The sequence below is a fragment of the Alnus glutinosa genome, chromosome 9 (assembly GCF_958979055.1).
Source record: "Alnus glutinosa chromosome 9, dhAlnGlut1.1, whole genome shotgun sequence".
In the NCBI taxonomy this organism is placed as follows: domain Eukaryota; kingdom Viridiplantae; phylum Streptophyta; class Magnoliopsida; order Fagales; family Betulaceae; genus Alnus; species Alnus glutinosa.
In genome coordinates this window covers 9,898,413-9,917,594 of record NC_084894.1, presented here as the reverse complement: position 1 = coordinate 9,917,594, position 19,182 = coordinate 9,898,413, and the positions used below count along the sequence as shown (strand labels likewise).

The 19,182-nt window shown below is 41.5% G+C and overlaps 1 protein-coding gene across 1 annotated transcript; it reads right to left on the bottom strand.

Annotated features, from left to right (window-relative positions):
* Positions 1–12,745: 12,745 nt before the first annotated feature.
* On the bottom strand, positions 12,746–14,992 carry LOC133877873 (protein FAF-like, chloroplastic). The gene is made up of 2 exons (XM_062316320.1): positions 14,836–14,992; positions 12,746–14,511 (listed from the first exon to the last, which is right to left on the bottom strand). Exon 2 carries the CDS (start codon positions 14,473–14,475, stop codon positions 13,024–13,026), a length of 1,452 nt encoding a protein of 483 aa, XP_062172304.1. The 5' UTR covers positions 14,476–14,511; positions 14,836–14,992; the 3' UTR covers positions 12,746–13,023.
* Positions 14,993–19,182: the final 4,190 nt, after the last annotated feature.

Below are 19,182 nucleotides of genomic sequence, written 5' to 3'. Positions count from 1 at the left end.
GAGCCAGGCGGAACGAGAATCATGGAGAGCCCATCAATCCGGTTCCACCCACGGAGGCAGAAAGGAGGTTGCAGAAGATGGTCCAGGATCTGGGCGCAAAATATGACGTGCTGTCAAAGACGATTGACCAGAAGCGTGATGGGAAGGAGTCCCTTGTTGACAACCTCTTCCAGCACAAGGAGTCCATATTCACCGAAGAAGTGTCCAACTGCGACTTACCTGGAAGATTCAAAGTACCTGACATTCTTGTCTTCTCAGGCAGCGAAGATCCAGTGGAGCATTTGGACAATTTTCGGTCCCATGTCTCCCTGCACAAGACACCAGACGCTGTGGCATGCCGAGCTTTTCCTCTCACCTTGTCAGGAAAGGCCCGAGACTGGCTCAGGAATCTCTCACCAAGGTCGATTGATTGCTTTGACACCCTTGGAAGAAAATTCCTGGCCCAATTCGTATCCGGGAGAGCTAGAAGAAAACCCCGAGGGTACTTACTCTCTGTACAACAGGGACCGAATGAGTCTCTAAAAGACTATCTGTGGAGGTTCAACCAGGAGAAGCTGGACACAGAGAGTGCACCAGATGACTTTATTTACGGTGCGATTTTTCAAGGCTTGAAAAAAGATGGACCTCTGATGGCAGAATTGGCGTTGAAACCACCGAAAGATCTTCAAACCTTTATGGTGAAGATGGACAGGTACATCAACCAGGAAGAGACGCTCCGAGCCCTTCTCAGTAATTCCCAGCAACAACAACAGCCGTCCACCGAGAAGCCTAAGAAAAAGAAGAACCCTGAGCCCATACAGGATGCGGGTCCCGCAGAGTATAAGAAGGTGAAGAAAAATTTCAGAGATTACAAGTGGACACCGTTGAACACCTCCATCACCGAGGTGCTCATGGAACTCAAGAAAGATCCGAATTACCAGAGACCGAGACTCATTCAAGGAAATCCCCCTCCGCACTTGACTCACAAGTACTGTGCCTTCCACGACTCACGCGGTCATCTGACCGAGCAGTGTGTTTCGTTGAGGCAGTTGATCGAGAAATTCATTGAGAATGGGAAGCTGGTCCGATTCCTCGTCAATGAGAGGAATCAACAGGAGCGAGATCACTATCCGAGGCCTAGGAGGGAAGAAGATCGGGATAATAGAAGAAACTATCAACCAAGACAAGATGAAAGAAGAGAAAGAAGCCGAGAGCCAGAACCTCGGCCTCGGAGGGATGAAAGAAGGGAGAGAAGTAGAAGCAGGCCTCGGGGGGCACAGCAAGGCAATATCCCTATCATTCATACCATCTCGGGAGGATTCGGAGGAGGGGGTGAGTCCAACTCGGCTCGGAAAGCGTATGCCAGACAGCTCGATGATTTCGAAGTTTACTCGGTCCAGAAGCCCCCAAAGTCTCGGAAATATAACCCTCTGGTTATAGGGTTTTCTGATGATGATTATGCTGGAGTCTCGCTTCCGCACACAGACGCCCTTGTGGTCACCTTGACCATAGCAAACTATCAGACCCGGCGGATCCTCATTGACACTGGGAGCTCGGCCGATATTCTTTTTAAATCAGCTTTCGATCACATGGGTGTTCCATCAGAAAAGTTGGTTCCAGTCTCGTGCCAGCTACAGAGTTTTGCTGGAGAGAAGGTGTTGCCTCTCGGTTCTATCGATTTACCTGTGACAGCCGGGACTTACCCAAGGCAAAAAGTCATTATGGTGAAATTCCTAATAGTTGATAAGGTCTCGGCCTACAATGCAATTATAGGACGTACGGCTCTCAACGACTTCAAAGCGGTGACTTCAACACCACATCTCAGCATGAAGTTTCCAACAGAAGAAGGAGTTGGAGAGGTAAAAGGAGACCAGAAGGAAGCTAGGAGATGCTACAATATGTCCTTGAAAGATACCCCGAGGCAGCACGGTCGGGGGGAGAAAACTAAGGAGGATGGAAAATAGCAATCACCGTTGGGGGAGCCTGTGGAAGCCTTGGAGGAGTTCGAGATAGGCGACTCGGGAAAGAAAGTTCGTATAGGCTCACAACTCCCTCAACCCATGAAGGAAGATCTGGTGGCATTCTTGAGGCGCAACAAAGATGTATTTGCCTGGAGCCATGAAGATATGCCAGGGATTGATCCCTCGGTTATTGTCCATAAGCTGAATGTGGACCCAAATTATCGCCCTGTGAAGCAGAGAAGAAGAGCTTTTGCTGTCGAACGAAACATGGCTGTTGCTGAAGAAGTAGAGAAGTTGCTGAAAGCTGGATTCATCCGAGAGGTGGATTATCCCGAGTGGCTGGCCAATGTAGTGTTGGTGAAGAAGCCTAACGGGAAGTGGAGGATGTGCGTAGATTTCACCGACCTGAATAAAGCATGTCCGAAGGATAGCTTTCCCCTGCCTCGGATTGATTTATTGGTGGATTCGACGGCCGGACATGAGCTTTTAAGCTTCATGGATGCCTTCTCGGGGTACAATCAGATCTGCATGGAAGAAACAGACCAGGAGAAAACTGCTTTCATCACAGACCGAGGACTTTACTGCTATAAGATGATGCCCTTCGGGTTGAAGAATGCTGGAGCCACATATCAACGACTGGTGAACCGGATGTTTCAAAGTCAAATTGGCCGAAACGTTGAGGCATACGTAGATGACCTGCTGGTTAAGAGTGTTCGAGCAAACAGACACATAGAAGACCTCCGAGAAACTTTTCGGACTCTAAGAAAATACAACATGAAGCTCAACCCCGCGAAATGTGCCTTCGGAGTTTCTTCAGGCAAGTTTCTAGGGTTTATGGTGTCACAAAGGGGCATTGAAGCTAATCCAGAGAAGGTCAGAGCTGTCCTCGAGATGGAAGCCCCGAGAACAACAAAACAACTCCAACGGCTGACAGGAAGGATTGCGGCCTTGAACCGTTTCATATCACGGTCGACAGATAAGTGCCTTCCCTTCTTTAAAATTTTACGAAAAGCATTTATATGGAGTGAGGAGTGTGAGGAAGCTTTCAAAAAGTTGAAAGAATATCTAGCCAACCCACCACTATTGAGCCGCCCAACCGAAGGGGAGATTCTTTATCTCTATTTGGCAGTCTCTCCCTCAGCAGTAAGCTCGGTGCTGGTCCGAGAAGATTCAGGGGTTCAGAGACCGGTTTACTTTACAAGTAAAGCACTGCATGGCGCGGAGGGGAGGTATCCTCGGATAGAGAAGTTGGCGTTTGCCTTGATCATTTCAGCCAGAAGATTGAGGCCATACTTTCAGGCTCACGCTATCAGAGTTTTAACCGAGTATCCGATGAAGAAGGTGTTGCAAAAACCAGACCTCTCGGGAAGATTAGTCAACTGGGCGGTGGAACTCGGACAATTTGATATCGAGTTTCATCCTCGGACGGCTATCAAAGGACAGGTTCTAGCAGATTTCCTGGCAGAATTCTGCAACATTCCTGAAGCAGGAGAACTTCCCAAGGAGTCAACCTGGGTTGTGTTCGTAGATGGCTCTTCTACACAGAGCAGAAGCGGAGTAGGGGTTCTCCTCAAGAATCCCGAAGGGCAAGAGTTCGGTTTTGCTGTGAAACTGGACTTCGTTACGACGAACAATGAAGCTGAGTACGAAGCAGTGATAGCAGGTTTGGCATTATCCCGAGAGATGGGGGCAACCAATGTCGAAATCCGGAGTGACTCCCAGGTGGTCGTAGGCCAAGTCCAAGGGCAATTCGAAGCACAAGAAGATAGAATGGCTAGGTATTTGGAAGAAGTACGGCGATTCCAGTCCTATTTCGAAAGGTTCGTCATCACAAAAATACCTCGGGAGGAAAACATTCGAGCCGATGAATTCTCAAAGATCGCGTCGGGAACAGAGGAAGAGATGGAAGCATCAGGAAGGCAAATTATTGCTCTGACCGAGCCTTCGATAGCCCCGAGGACCAAGGTTATGGAAGTAGACTCAGCACCAGAGGAGCCAGAATGGGCTAGGGACATTATCCGGTTCCTTAGACATGGGTTGTTGCCCGAAGATAAGGTTGCAGCTCGGAGGGTGAAGATACAAGCAGCACGGTTTTGCCTTCTCGGGGAGACACTGTACAAAAGAGGATATTCCGAACCCCTTCTCAAATGCCTTTCCAAGGCCGAGTCGAATTATGTCCTCAGGGAAATTCATGAAGGTGTGTGCGGAGACCACTCAGGAGGAAGGATGCTGGCGCAAAAAACCATCCGAGCGGGTTACTATTGGCCCACGATCAAGAAAGATTCAGCTCTTCTGGTCAAAACCTGTGACAAATGTCAGAGATTCGCAAGAATCATGAAAGCAAGTCCCGAGAAGCTCACCCCCCTCACTTCTCCGTGGCCATTTGCGAAATGGGGGGTGGATATAGTTGGTCCAATGCCGGTAGGAAAAGGTGGACAAAAGTTCTTGATTGTAGCTGTAGACTACTTTACTAAATGGGCGGAAGCAGAAGCATTAGCAGCTATAACTACAGCGAATGCCATAACCTTCCTCTGGAAGTCGGTGGTGTGTCGGTTCGGGATTCCTCATGCTTTCGTCACAGATAATGGGAAGCAGTTTGACTGTGAACCATTTCGGAAGTGGTGTTCGGAGCTCCGTATCCGAAACCATTATGCTTCGGTACAATACCCAAAGGCGAACGGTCAGGTAGAGGCGACAAACAAGACCTTGGTAAAGATTCTGAAGAAAAAGCTTGATAAGAAGAAAGGAGCATGGGTTGAATACGTTCCAGAGGTGCTGTGGTCGTACCGAACCACCAGAAGAACTCCAACGGGTGAGACACCATTCTCACTTACATATGGAACCGAGGCGGTGATACCTGTGGAAGTAGGATCTCCAAGCTTTCGTGTGGCTCACTACAATCCAGGACTCAACGACGAGAATGCTAAGGTACACCTGGATCTCTTGCAGGAAAAAAGAGACGACGCTCATGTCACATGGGCGGCGTACCAGAACCGAACGGCTCGGTACTTTAACAAACAGGTGGTGCCCAGAAAGTTCCAGCTCGGAGATTGGGTACTCAGGAAGGTGAGTTTAATGACGAAAGATCCAATGGAAGGCAAAATGGGACCCGTATGGGAAGGTCCCTACAAGGTAATAGGATGCCATCAGAAGGAAGCTTATCGCTTGATGACAGAAACAGGGAAGATACTTCCGAGATCATGGAATGCCGAGCACCTGAAAAAATATTTTATGTAATTTATTGTTTTCTTTTTCAAGCTTTTTACAAACAATTTCATATTCAATAAAGAATGTCTACTTCCAGTATCTATTGACAATGGCAGAAATCCAAGAATCAATCCGATTCACACTTAGGAAAAGTCTCTCGGTTTGTTAACACCGAGAGCAGGAAAAGTCTCTCGGTTTGTCAACACCGAGAGCAGGAAAAGTCTCTCGGTTTGTCAACACCGAGAGCAGGAAAAGTCTCTCGGTTTGTCAACACCGAGAGTAGGAAAAGTCTCTCGGTCACTCAACATCGAGAGCAGGAAAAGTCTCTCGGTTTGTTAACACCGAGAGCAGGAAAAGTCTCTCGGTCACTCAACACCGAGAGCAGGAAAAGTCTCTCGGTCATTCAACACCGAGAGCAGGAAAAGTCTCTCGGTTTGTTAACACCGAGAGTAGGAAAAGTCTCTCGGTTTGTTAACACCAAGAGCAGGAAAAGTCTCTCGGTCACTCAACACCGAGAGCAGGAAAAGTCTCTCAGTTACTCAACACCGAGAGCAGGAAAAGTCTCTCGGTCATTCAACACCGAGAGCAGGAAAAGTCTCTCGGTTTGTTAACACCGAGAGCAGGAAAAGTCTCTCGGTTTGTCATCACCGAGAGCAGGAAAAGTCTCTCGGTTTGTCAACACCGAGAGCAGGAAAAGTCTCTCGGTCATTCAACACCGAGAGCAGGAAAAGTCTATCGGCTAGACCAACACCGAGAACAGAAAAAGATATTCTATTCCTCAGAGGATACGAAAAGACTACATAAAAGAAAAATGCCTAAGTAAGAGGCTTCTTCGAATGCCACAAACAGAAAAGAAAGAATTAAAAGGTAAAAGTTTCATTCAAAAGATTTCATATTCAAAGGTTTGTATAGGTTTAAAAAAAAAAAAGAAAAAAAAAAAGGAAGAGTTCGGGACAAGGCACGGCTTCTAGCGGGCAGGATCGTCAAAAGGATCTTCTCGGGGATCTGGCGCATCAAGACCCCAATTCGGAACGTCGGGCATAAAGTCCTTACCGAACTCATCCATCTCCTGGATGGCTTCTTCTGGAAAACCCACCAGCATAGGATCAACCGTCTTGGGATCAAATTTATACTGGGGATTTGTCACCAAAGTTCGAAAATTTTCGAAACCCCAATGACAGCCCCGAGCCCAACTCTGATCCCGAAGATGCGGTGCATAGCTCAACTGCTTCAGATAACGCTTGAGCTTTGCCCGATCTGCGTCATATCTGGCCCTGAGCCGAATCAAGAGACTCTCCGAGTGATCCTGCGCCTTGACAGCTTTATCTCTCTCGGCTGCAAGTCTTTCAACTTCATCTTTAAGCTTGTCCTTTGCGGCTTCGGCATTCAAAGCATTTTTGCATGCCTCGGAGCATTCATTCTGCACGGCCGACAAGCGAATGGACAATTGGTCTGCGCGATCCAGCTCGGAAGAAAGACTTGCAACAGAGCGAGTGTACCGATCGTTGGCCTCCAGTACTTCGTTCCTCAAATGAGCGTTAGCAGAACGCATCTCGGATATGATCGAGTCCCGGGAGGCGAGTTCCTCGTCCTTGGACTGAAGAAGAGACTTCAGCATCGCAACTTCATTCTCTAAACTCGAGATACGGGCTTGCACTTCGGGGGAAGGAGTAGGCGGAGGCGCAAGACGATTCTCGTACCTCTGCCAGAGGGCAGTCATCTTCACAAGAAGCTGTCAAGAAAAAAGTAAGCAAAGTCAGAATCAAGATGCAAGCAGAATGAAAAGGCCTAGCCCCAGAAACTTACTTGATAACGAGAGATAAGAATGCCTTGAGCGATCTTCTCGGGAGAAGACGCCCCTGCATTCCCCAGATATCCCTCGGGGATTAAGTTCTTTATGGCCTCCATCGGATGACCCAGAAGACCCCTGCCCAAAACTTCGAAACCGACCGAGACCCTAGGGGAAGAGCTGGGACCCACATGAGGTTCAGCCCCTACACTTGGAGCCGCTTCAGACCCGTCAGATCTTAATCCAGAAGGGCTGGCCTTGGCACGAGTAGAAGTCTCGGGAAGCACACCTGCTTCAGGGATAACATTCTCGGAGTCGATCCGAGGCTCCTCAAGCACTTCGACACGGGGAGTTATTTCGGGTTGACCAGCACCTTGAACTTCAGAAGCAGAGCCCGGTACCTCCTGATCAACCGCTTCCTGAAAGGCGCTAGGCTCTTCGACATCTTCAGCCTCAGGTACTCCAGTAGGAGTCTCGGTTTGTACAGGCACAGAACATGAAACTTGGGGGATGGTATGCCCCGTTTCACGATTTTCTTCAGGAAGTGATGGTGTGTCGGGACGTTCCGAAGAAGGAGTTCGGGGAGTACCTTCTACTTCAGACTCGTCAACCAGAGGCTCAGCTCGGGGGGTGCCAACTTCCTCGTCCATCTCTTCAAGAGATTCACCACTTGAAGCAGTAGGCTCTTGGCGCACTTCCTCGGCGTCGGAAGGTCTTATAACCGCTCTACCCCACATCCGCTCGGCGTCCACGAGTCTTTGAGCGATTCGGTCCTGGGCTGTGAACTTCCGCTTCCTGGCCGGATGCTTCACCCTACTCGCTACCGGGATGTCTCGGGCCTCAGGTACATTTCCTTCTCCTTCTCCAGACCTCTCGGGTTCCGCACATTGTTTACCATGGAACGAAGCCTCGGAGCCAGACTCATCCCGTAGAACAAAGGAAGGAGCAGGGCTAACCTCGGGAATGAAACCCCGAAAGCTGGCAGACCCCTCTTCAACGTTCACCCTAGGTGACGGAACCGAAGGAGGAGTCCTCCTTGCACCCGAGGCAGCCAAAGGAATCTTCTGTTTCTTTTGTGCAGGAACATCCCCGAGAACTTCCTCAGAATTCTTAAAACGACCTCTTCTTAGTAGCAGGCCTCGGGGATGGAGGGGCGTCATTCCTCTTCTTGACAGCTCCCCTCTTGGTGATCAGCTGTTTGTCTCTCGGAATGTCGTATCCGAGAAACTGCCTTAGATTCTCCTCGGTGACGAGATTATCAAAATCAACTTCTTCAAACTTCTCAGCCTTGACCCTGGCAGCGGACCACCCACTTATCTCCCTAACATCCTCCAGTTCGGATACAGTAAGTGAAGGGGGGTCGCTTCGGTCAGATCGCAGCAATTGCCAAGTCCGAGGCATCATACGGTCTTCAGGAAGAAGAGTACCTTCGGGGCATTCCCACTCCCCGGAAACTCTGAAGAATTGCATCTCCCAGAACTTGTTGTTCGTTAGCCCACTCTTGAGCTTGATGAAGACAGGCGGGTGACAAACGCAGAGTTCAATCATCCCCTCTGCAGTCTGCCTCGGCCTGTAGATGTTGAAGAATTGCAGAATATTCATCTCCTTCTTCAACACGAGCCTCCACAGGATGTAAGAGGCAAACAGATACCGCCAAGCATTGGGCATTATCTGACTAGGCGTGATCATCAGAAAAAGAACGAAGTCTCGAGCAATCTTCGGAAATGGTAATCGGAGCCCAGCAAGAAACATCCTCTCGTACAGGGTAACGTTGCCACCGTCGATAACCCTGGTTCCAGGCGCCTGATAAAACAGCTTTACTGTTGGAGAAATTTCATAGTTCGAGCGAAGGACACCCTCATGCTTCGCGAAAATGATGGAGTCGACTCTGCTCTCCAAAGGAGAAAGATCCACAGAGCCATGTGGCGGGAGCAGTTGGGACAGCTTTCTTGGGAGCCATGGAAGAAAGAAGAAGAGTGGAAACAGAAAATACAGAGAAAGGGAAGTTTAACAATGGGGATCGAGAGAAAGCAGATAAGTGACGAGGAATGAACAGTAAAATATTCTAAACTTTAAGTACCTCCTCCCCCACGTGTCTGAAATACCAAAAGGCGCTGTCAATTCAAAATTTCCGAAGGTGAAAAGGCGCGCCTTCCGTATTCCAGAATTAAATGCACTGCCTCGACAATACCGTTTCATGATGACAAAAGGGCGGCGGTACAGAGCTGACGTCGTCATTGGAAAAAGAGGCGGTAAGATTTAAATATTTGAACTGTTGAAAAGACGCGCCCTTCACAGTAGCAAGTACAGAGTGGCAGACGAAGAATAATTCCCTTATTTCTCTTATATCTGAAATCAGAGAATTAGGGGGGTAACTGTTAGGGATAAAATTAACTCTAGAGACACGTGGACTCAGAAACATCTTGGATCTATGCCTCGGACATTTATTTTGGCCAGCGAAGAAAAGATTGCCTAGGTATAAATAGATCTCGGAGGTATAACGACATCTCGGTACAAATACATCTCGGAGGTATAACGACATCTCGGTACAAATACATCTCGGAGGCAAAACGACATCTCGGTCTTAACACTCCAGGTTACGGTATATGGAACATCCCGAGATCTCCTAGTCTGAATGGAGCGAGCATATCTCGGATATTTGTGTCTCGGAGTAATAACGTCTCGGTATGATATCGAGTCGGTGTGATATCTCCTCGGGGTGATATCTATTGGATGTGTCAACATCTCGGACTTACATAACCCCGTTGTGGTACGGATATATCCCGAGATCTCCAGGTCGGAGCGAACACATCTCGGATATCATCGCCTCGGAGGTTAGCTGAAATGTGCTACAGACTTCTAAAAGGTGCCATGCGCCACGTCCGTCTTAGAGTGAGATAAGGATAGAATCCCAGAAGATCAGGGATAAACTACAGATCCATAATTTATGGGATAAAATGGTTATTGACATGGAATCAAGTTTAAAGAAGTACAAACGCGATCAACTACGGACTTCACACTCCTACTCGAATTCCCTGAAGATATAGTTAAAGTTCAACCAGGCTAGGACTCAAACTCCTAATCCAACTAGGTGTCAAGAAGGTCCGGCCTATAAATAAAGACCGTCACACCAGGTATAAGGACACGAATTCTCTAAGCTCCTGAGATTAATATTCAGAATACTCTGCAGAAAACTTTTTAGACTGACTTAGGCATCGGAGTGGGCGTGGTCGGCACCCCCGACGAGTTGTTTGTTCCTTTTTGCAGGGTTGAGGTATTCGGTAGAAATCAACAGCGAATCTTCAGGCGACACGTCACCATACCGGAAACTGTACCAACAAAAGTGTTATGATATATATATGACATAAAAGTAAAAATAATTTTGAGTATTATATATATATATATATATATATATATATATATATATATATATATATATATATTATTGTTTGTTAATATTTTTATTTTGTGTGCATTTATTTTGTTTAGTATGTGCTTCATAGATCGATTTTGTGTGTGCTCCTGTTCTTGTGTTTTGTATATGTTCCACTCTTCTCTATATGCTCGCTAGTTAGGTCAAGTCGGATATGGTGACTATTTTTGTATTCTCTGTTTATAGATATGGTGATTGTATTTACTCTATAATGGTTAGCCAAATATGGAGTTTTGTTTTTAAAAAGGGTTTGGCTTTTAGAGTATAACATTTCAATGTCAAAACTTGTCGTATTGTAAGTCTAGATTTATGGTTGAAGTTGGTCTTAAGGCGAGGTTCAAAACTTGGTTCAAATTGAAGATCAGAAGAGTTCGATCGCAAGCTTGTTCAAAGTTCAAACAAGAACATGAAAGGAACTTCAAAAACAAGTTCTAGAACACCTTGAGCACAGCCATGATCGTAGGCTGTTTGATCCAAGACTTCAAGGCATTAATTTTCAAGTTCCACAAAGACTCGAACGCAACTGCAATTGCATCCAATTTGAACAAGGCTGAATTAAAAGATTCACATAATGCCCCAATTGCAGTCGTCGGATAGCAATCGATTGGGATGGTCATCAAGTTAGGTCCAAGACACTCGATCGTACCCCGTTTGAACACCGGACCGCTATGCGAAAAACTGTGAAACCTTAGTTCTCGTACGAACGAGATCGATCAAGTGTTGTTTAATTTGAACGAGATCGCGGCAAACTAATTAAACTTTAGCCAACTTAACCTAAAAACTTTTTCAACCTTTATATAAGTGTCATATGTCACGACTTCCATACACCCTGATGGACTATATGTTTCATTGATATTAATTGGTGAGGTTTAGCATTGTTCTTGAGCCTAAACAGGTGAAACCTACTCCTAGTTTCATCCTTGTCATTTGAGCCAAATAAAAAGCTTATAGCCACTAGCGTTTTGAGTTGAAGCGGAAGGTGATCCATATAGAAAAATGTAAGAAGTTCTTGGAGTCACTACAATGAGAGGTGAACGCATCAGTTACCGATGTTATATATTTAGTTTTGGGAGTTACAAATGTTGTGTAAGTAAGATCAATCTGTAACAAAACTTTTCAAAAGTAAATGGTTTGAGGTTAGCTGGCTCCAGAAGTGATTTTACTTTTGAAAAGTTCTTCAAAAGATTTCTATTTCATTATCATAATCTTTGTGTAAATTTTATTTTATATTTGCTTTTACTTTCGACCTAAGCTCATTGATCATTGGTTGGATTGACTAAGGCAAGGCCCAGCCAACCCAGAATATCGAAAGTAAAAAGGTAGTAATATATGACCATAAATTAATAGAATACTAATTACATTTGAGACAAAAACAGAATTGATAAGCATGTGAAAAACGCAAAAATATCGATATATAACCATAAATTAATAGAAGGCTAATTACATTTGAGAAAAAAACAGAATAGATAAGCATGTGAAAAACGCAAAAATATCGATATATAACCATAAATTAATAGAAGGCTAATTACATTTGAGAAAAAAACAGAATAGATAAGCATGTGAAAAACGCAATATATATATATATATGGGAAGCTTATCGTCAGCTTACTTCTGCTTGATTTTCTAAATTTTGTACTCCACTGCCAGCAGAGGAAAAGACACATATAATTAACATGAGCATTAACCAACAATATTCATTCATTTAAAAATATACATCACTTTCGATCAAACCGGCATCTCTTATGATTGGGTGATCGTCTACCGTGACTGACTTCTCTTCCTTCTCTCAATTCTATATTATTTATGGTTAGAATCGATAATATCATAATTAAGTATTTTTTTTCCTTGTTTGAATGATCGATAAGGGTTACAATTTGTCTGCGCGATGAATTTAACTTGTATCAAAACATGAGTATAAGACTATATATGTTAATCTTAGTCTAAATTATTTAATTAAACGGGTAAGATCCTTCAATCCTAACTCACTAATTTAATATCGGGTTAATAAATTGTGTTAAAAATTGCCAATCCTTAAATTTCATGTCAAGTTAGGGTTATGGTGATGCATTAATATAAATTACATAAATCAACCCTAATTTACTAATTCACGTTAAAAGTTGTTGCCCTAAATATTAATTACATTATTGAATGAGAAATATCCATCGTAATCATGCATCCTCTCAAGCAAGACAGGAGCAGCAGCAGATACGAGGGAGGATCTTGATGTTCCCTTAATTAAGCTCAATTAGGCCAGGGAAATGACTCATAGTGAAACCCAATTGGGTGGTTATAACGAAAGCAGAGAAAGTTGAAGAAAAGGAAGCCATCATAATGCAGGGACAGGTCACAAGACAAGACAGTCCACCAAGTCAAAGATGATGCTAATTAAGATCTCGCTTTAATTAATAAATAGCAGACGCTGATGAAATTTATACACTGTCAGGGCCATCTCTCTTTCTCTCTAATTGGGTCTCTGTTTAAACTTTAAATCAATGAAAAGAAGTCTAAGATTTGTCCGTTGCTCTTGTTTCTTTTTATTTTGACTACACAAACCCTGAGAGAGTGGGAGCATACGGGAAAATACGCATAAGAAACGGTACAATATGTAGTAATTTAAGTAAGAATTAATGGTAAGAGGATTAATGGATGATCGATCAGGAGGTGGCAATGCAATAGGGCTCCCAGAAAAGAAGAGACCTTCGTGGCTCCTTGCAGCCCTTTGACAAAGGAAGAAAGTAATCTCCTTTGTTTCCTCTGTTCTGATCATTTGCCGCCGCGATATTTTTGGAGATGATGAGGTTGTTTGTGTTGTTTTTGACGGCCGCCGCCGGGTTTTGGGTCGGCTTGGCCCGCCAATAGTACTCGTAAGAATTGACGGAAGCCGTGGATGACGCTGCCGGCTTTGACGGCATGAGCCGAGCCACGCGGGGCCGAGGTGGCAGAGATTTTGTTACTTGTGTTAGCTCCGGCTCCGTTTCATCGTCTTGGAATTTGACAACTTCGTTGAACTTGCGTGGCCATGTCGGATTTCTGCCGGCTATCCCAATGGGCTTGTTCATCATTAGAGCTAATCTATGCACGTTTATCACCCTACTTGAAAACGTCGGCGCTTGCTCCATCTCTTCGTCTTCTTCATCCTCCTCTTCGCGTTCGTCTTCTTCATCTTCATCTTCATCTTCATCGTCATCATCATAGACTTCCTCGAAGTCTCCAAGTTCTTCCTGTTCTTCTTCTTCTTCTTCATCTTCTGCTACTTCGTTTGAGAGAGTAGCACTGTCGACGAGAGTGAGGACAAGGCGGCCGTCATGCCGTTGAGCGCGGAAGCGGTTCTGCAAAGGGACGGAGACGGCTTCGAGGACTAATCGGCCATTGTCACGGCGAGACTGCATGCGGAGAGACGCGCCGTCTTCTCGAGAGAGAGAAGGAAGAGGTGGGGGGAACGATTTAGCCTCTGATTTCTTACAAGAATTAGCGTAGTGGTTGTTATACTTTGCCACCCTCAATTCCTCCCCATCAAAAGATTCAGAGCACATGATCATCTTCAGATCTTCTTGTAGTTGTAGTTGTTGTTGCTCTTCTTCTTCTTCTTCTTCTCCCGTCTCCGACGATGGGTACGACGAGAACCCGTCGGAGCCGGTCTCCGACCCGAGGCTCTCCGTGCATATTTCGAGACTCTTTTCGTTCAAAGAGCTCGCCGATCTCTTCACAAGAGGGTGAATATAAGGAGGTGGAAGTGGTGTGGATGTGTCCTCGTTGGCCTTCTGAGACAAAATCGAGCTCCACATATCGAACTGTGCTCGCCCTTCGAGCTTCTCCTTCCTTTCTTCGTAGTCTTCTTCTCCTTCAGACGAGGACGATGAATCTGCTAAAGAGGCAGAAATTCGTTCAGAGGACGCGATCTTTTTCATAGGAGAGAACCCGTTTTGAGCCAGCCATTTCTTGGACGACATGTCGGCGGATAGAGTTCTTCTTAGAGAAGCAGCTTTGGTTCTTTCGCAGTCCGACCCAAGAATGGTGACGATGCCCTGCTTTTCGACCGCCTTAGCCTCTTCATCAATGTTCTGAAACGAAGAGAAGCGGCGGCTCTTGCTCAAAGGAGTTGACATCTCCGGAGATTCAACACAGGAGAAGCACAAGTTTAGCTGCATAAAAAAAAAAAACAGTGACCAAAATTGAGAGAAACGAAAACCCAATAAGCAGAAGATAGCAGATCTAGGTGGTACTTTATGCAACAAAGTACCCTTCCACACGGGTCGGTTAAAGTTTAGACTTTCGTTCCTAGGGTAGTCTTAAAAATTTATATATCAAAATACCCTTTCACGCGAGTCAAATAAAGTTGAAACTTTTGCTCGCGGCCAGTCCAGAAACATCAAAACCAAATGAAATGACCTACTACTCGAACAACAAATTCTTTAGAGTTTTTCAAAGATGAATGAGAGATGAAATTAATATATATATATATATACCTGAGCTAGGCAAAGCAACAACGCAGCCAACAGATCAGGGCCTGCTGGGTGCGAGTTGCAGGGAAGAAGGAAGGAGTGGATGCTGACGAGTATGTGATATTTGAGGATTGGCTGTGGATGATGGTAAAGCAAGAAGAGGGAGGGGGGTATTTGTAGGGAGCCGAAAGGCCTTTCGAACCCCGTCCAATATTGGGGCCCCCCAACGCCACCATGAAAAGACACTCTCTGATTGGTTTCTATAGTTTTTTTCCCTTATCAGAAAGTGGATGATAAAAGTGAAAAAAAAGAAAAAAGAAAAAAGAAAAAAAAAAGGTTTGGATAGTGAGAGAGAAGCCTCATTTTTCCCTCAAAATTGAATCTGATTTTATCTGGATTTAATATGAACTCATGATTGTGATGAATTGATCTATATTTTTTTTGGATCCACCCATAATTAATCTAGATCAAGACAAAGCCTGTATATCTGCCTTAATTTCTGAAAATGACTGGCCGGCCATCACGATGATTAAGAAAAAAAAAAAAAAAAATCCATATAGTTGTCATCAACTAAAGAAGAATAAAAATAGCTATTTTCCCCTTTATTCTTGCTATTTAACTAAGTAATTTTATTTTTGGGAAAAGTACGCATAACTCCCTCAAACTACCACTCAATTGTCAATGTACCCCCTAAACTACCAATTGTGTTAATGTCCCCTCCTAAACTACCAAAAAATGTCAATGTCCCCCCTAAGACCAACAAAAAGACAAAAATGACCCTAATTTTTTTTGAATAAGACAAAAATGTCCTCATAAATTCAAAAAATTAAAACTAAAACTAAAAAACTTACAAAAAAAATAATAAAAAACTAAAAAAAAAAAAATTAAAAAAATTAAATAAAAAACGAAAAATAAAATAATAATAAAAAAGAACAATTTTTTTTTTTTTTAAAAAAAGCAAACAAAAAATAACAGAAATTTAATTTTTTTTAAAAAAATAAAAATAATGAAAAAAAGAAAAACCAGTTTTTATTAAATTAAAAAACAAAAAAGAACAATTTTTTTTAAAGAAAAAAAAATGAAAAAACAAAAAATAACTAAATTTTTTTTTTTTAAAACAAATGAAAAAAAAACCAGTTTTTATTAAATTAAAAAAAAACAAAAAAAGAACAATTTTTTTTAAAATAAAAAAACGAAAAAAAAAAAACTGAAAATTAATTTTTTTTAAAAAAATAAAATAAATAAAAAAACAGTTTTAATTTTTTATTATTTTTTTGGAATAAAATTTTGTATTTTTTATTTTTTTTAATAATTTTTTTTATTTTATTTTAATAATTTTATGAAGGACATTTTTGTCATTAGGGGGACATTGACATTTTTTGGTAGTTTAAGGGGGGACATTGACACAATTGGTAGGTACATTGACAATGAGGTGGTAGTTTGAAGGGGTTATGTGTACTTTTCCCTTTATTTTTTTTGACGTGTCCACACAATAGGAGAATCGATGGGAGATTCGAACTAGTGACTTTTGCTTCATGACGCGTGGTCCCCGGTCGATTGAACTACTCCTTTGGGACATTTAATTAAGTAATTAAAGCAAGGAAAAAATTGGTAATATATATATATATATATATATATATATATATATATATATATATATATATATATATATATATATATATATATATATATATATATATATATAAAGTAGTTTGTCTCTATAGTAATTTCTTCTGTTCATGCATATATGCATGTAACTGATTTTTTTTTTTGTGTTTTTTTTTTTTTTCATGACGTTAAGGTTGAACAATTCTATCTTGAAAGTGTTTTGTGCATGCCAATACAAGTGATTATTCAGCTTCCGACAAGGGACATAGAAGCTTTCATCTAACCTCTCAAACAACTTTGAAAATGGCAGACAAATTGCTTGCAAATTAATTTACTTTCCTTTTCATCAAATGGATTACTCACATCACATCTCTTATATATATTTCAATCCATAGCGACATCTAATAATTTAAAGTTCCGTTTGTTTTTTTGATGTAAAACGTATTCTACTGAAAAATGATTGATTTTAATTGAAAAAACTCGTACGTATTCACATCTCTTATATATACTATATCAAAGGCGTTACTTGTGGTATTTATGTCACATCAAATGCCCAAAATAATAAAAAGGTACTTAGACTTAAAAAAAGAAGGGAGAACTTCATTTAAGGGTATCGAACTTTCACATTTTTTTAAAGAAGGTACTAAAACTTCAAAACGTCTCAATTTAAAGTATCTATTTTTCAGAAAGTCTCAATTAAGGGTCTTCCGTTAAGATTTTTCGTTAAATCTTATCAAAATTAATTCTCAAAATACCCAGTGTTTATTTATTTTTTATTTTTTTTTAAAAAAAATTAACAAAAGTTTTCAAAGATTTAGGCATGAGTATTTTTGCAAATTCTATTAAATTCTACCTAATACCTAAATCTTAACAAATTTTTTTTTTTTTTTTCCGCTAAGAAAAAGAGGGCTATTATGGTAATTTTAATAGAATTTAATAAAAAAATCTTAAAAGGAAGATTCTAATTGAAACTTAAAAATAAAATAAAGTAGAATACCATAAATTAATAAAGGATGGGAAGAATGAATTAAGTAGCCATATATATATGCAAAGGAATTGAAGGTGAGGAAAGCATCAAACTGAAAAGGGCAAAAAGAGGAGACACAAGTGATGTACCATTTAGGTAAGGCGGAAAGTGAGAGTGACCAGTGACAATGGCTTAAGGAGGAAGCAAAGGAATCGCTTTCGGGGATTGGGCGGCCAGAAACCCACGATCACGGATCACGCACAGACACACAGCCTGACCGATCAGAATCCCATCATTTAAAAAAATAATAATAATAAAAATAATAATAATAATAATCTCGCGAAGAAGAATAATAATATGTGGAAACAATTGAAGGCGTCACGTCTGGATTTTGGGACCCCCTGTCCTTTCTCTAAATTCTCTCTTCTCTGTGTTTTTGTGAAAAAAGTCATTTGTGGTTTATACCGTATATATATATATATATATATATATATATATATATATGGAGAAGAGGTCGACCACTCATATATACCAAAAGGTACTGATGTTGATTATATATATTGTTCAAACAATTATAATTATATATATGTAATTAATTATTTATTTATTAAATGAGAGAGAGAGAGAAAGAGCCATAGAAAACCAACTTACGTGCTTTGCCACAAACCGTGGAACGCAATGGGAATCAGCCCGGATGCGCCTTGTCTGCCTATAAAGCAGTACCACTCACTCAAATGAGTCAAATCCCTACAAAGCTTATCTACTACGTCTTATTTTATAGCCCTCTCTGTTACTATTTAAAACGAGCAACTTTATTTAATTAATAGATCATTATATATATATATATATATATGCCTGTCATACAATTTTATTTTTGACTGTTGATTTTTAACTTTTTACCATCTCGTCAGTTATATGGCAGTCGTAGTATAACTCTATTGCTAATACTTTTTAGAGTTGTTTTTTGGTTTTTTTATTTTTTATTTTGATGTAAGATCATTTTCAATCCCTTCCTTAATTATAACCCATTAATTTCCTTCCTTAGATATAAGACAAATGTAAAATAAAATAATAATAAAAAATACACAAAACTACACGCAGTAGATAACTTATCGGTTCCTTAAACATTGAGAATGCTATAGCTCTACCCAATGTGTAGGGAATCAAAATTACAAAATATTTCTCTTTCTCCTTTCATCTAGCTCTTTGCCTTTTATTGAGGATTGTGTTGGAATTTTGTGAAAACTGTGAAAGTAGGTATGAACTTATATTTGTAAATAAAGAATATTTAATTGATATAGCTAGAGAAAGATAAGAGAAACTATCGTGGAGTGTATTTAGATAGAAAAACAAAAATTAGTTTTGTTTCCTAAATTTAAGAAAAATCAAAGGGAAACTATTGTGAACGGTTAACATAATGGTAAAAGTAGTTTTTAGTTTTTAATGTTTTGGTTTGATTGTTAATTTTTTGTTTTGGGAAGAGACAACAAAAGGGAAAACGATATTAATTAGAGCCTGCAATTTATTCTACAATATCACGTGTAAAAACAAAATATTTAACAACCTACAAAGTTTTTGTTTTTTGCATGCCTTTTACGGTCCTTTTTGTCACGAATTATATTTTATTAATTAATTTAGTTAATTAAAAAGAGATTAATTAACTACATTGGAGCTAGCTAGGCTGCTAAAAATTCAAAGGAAATTGGTGAATATATATATATATAGATCGATCAATGGTAGACGACTTGACCATGATATGCAAGTAGAGTAAGGCGATAAACTTGAGAAACGGTTTG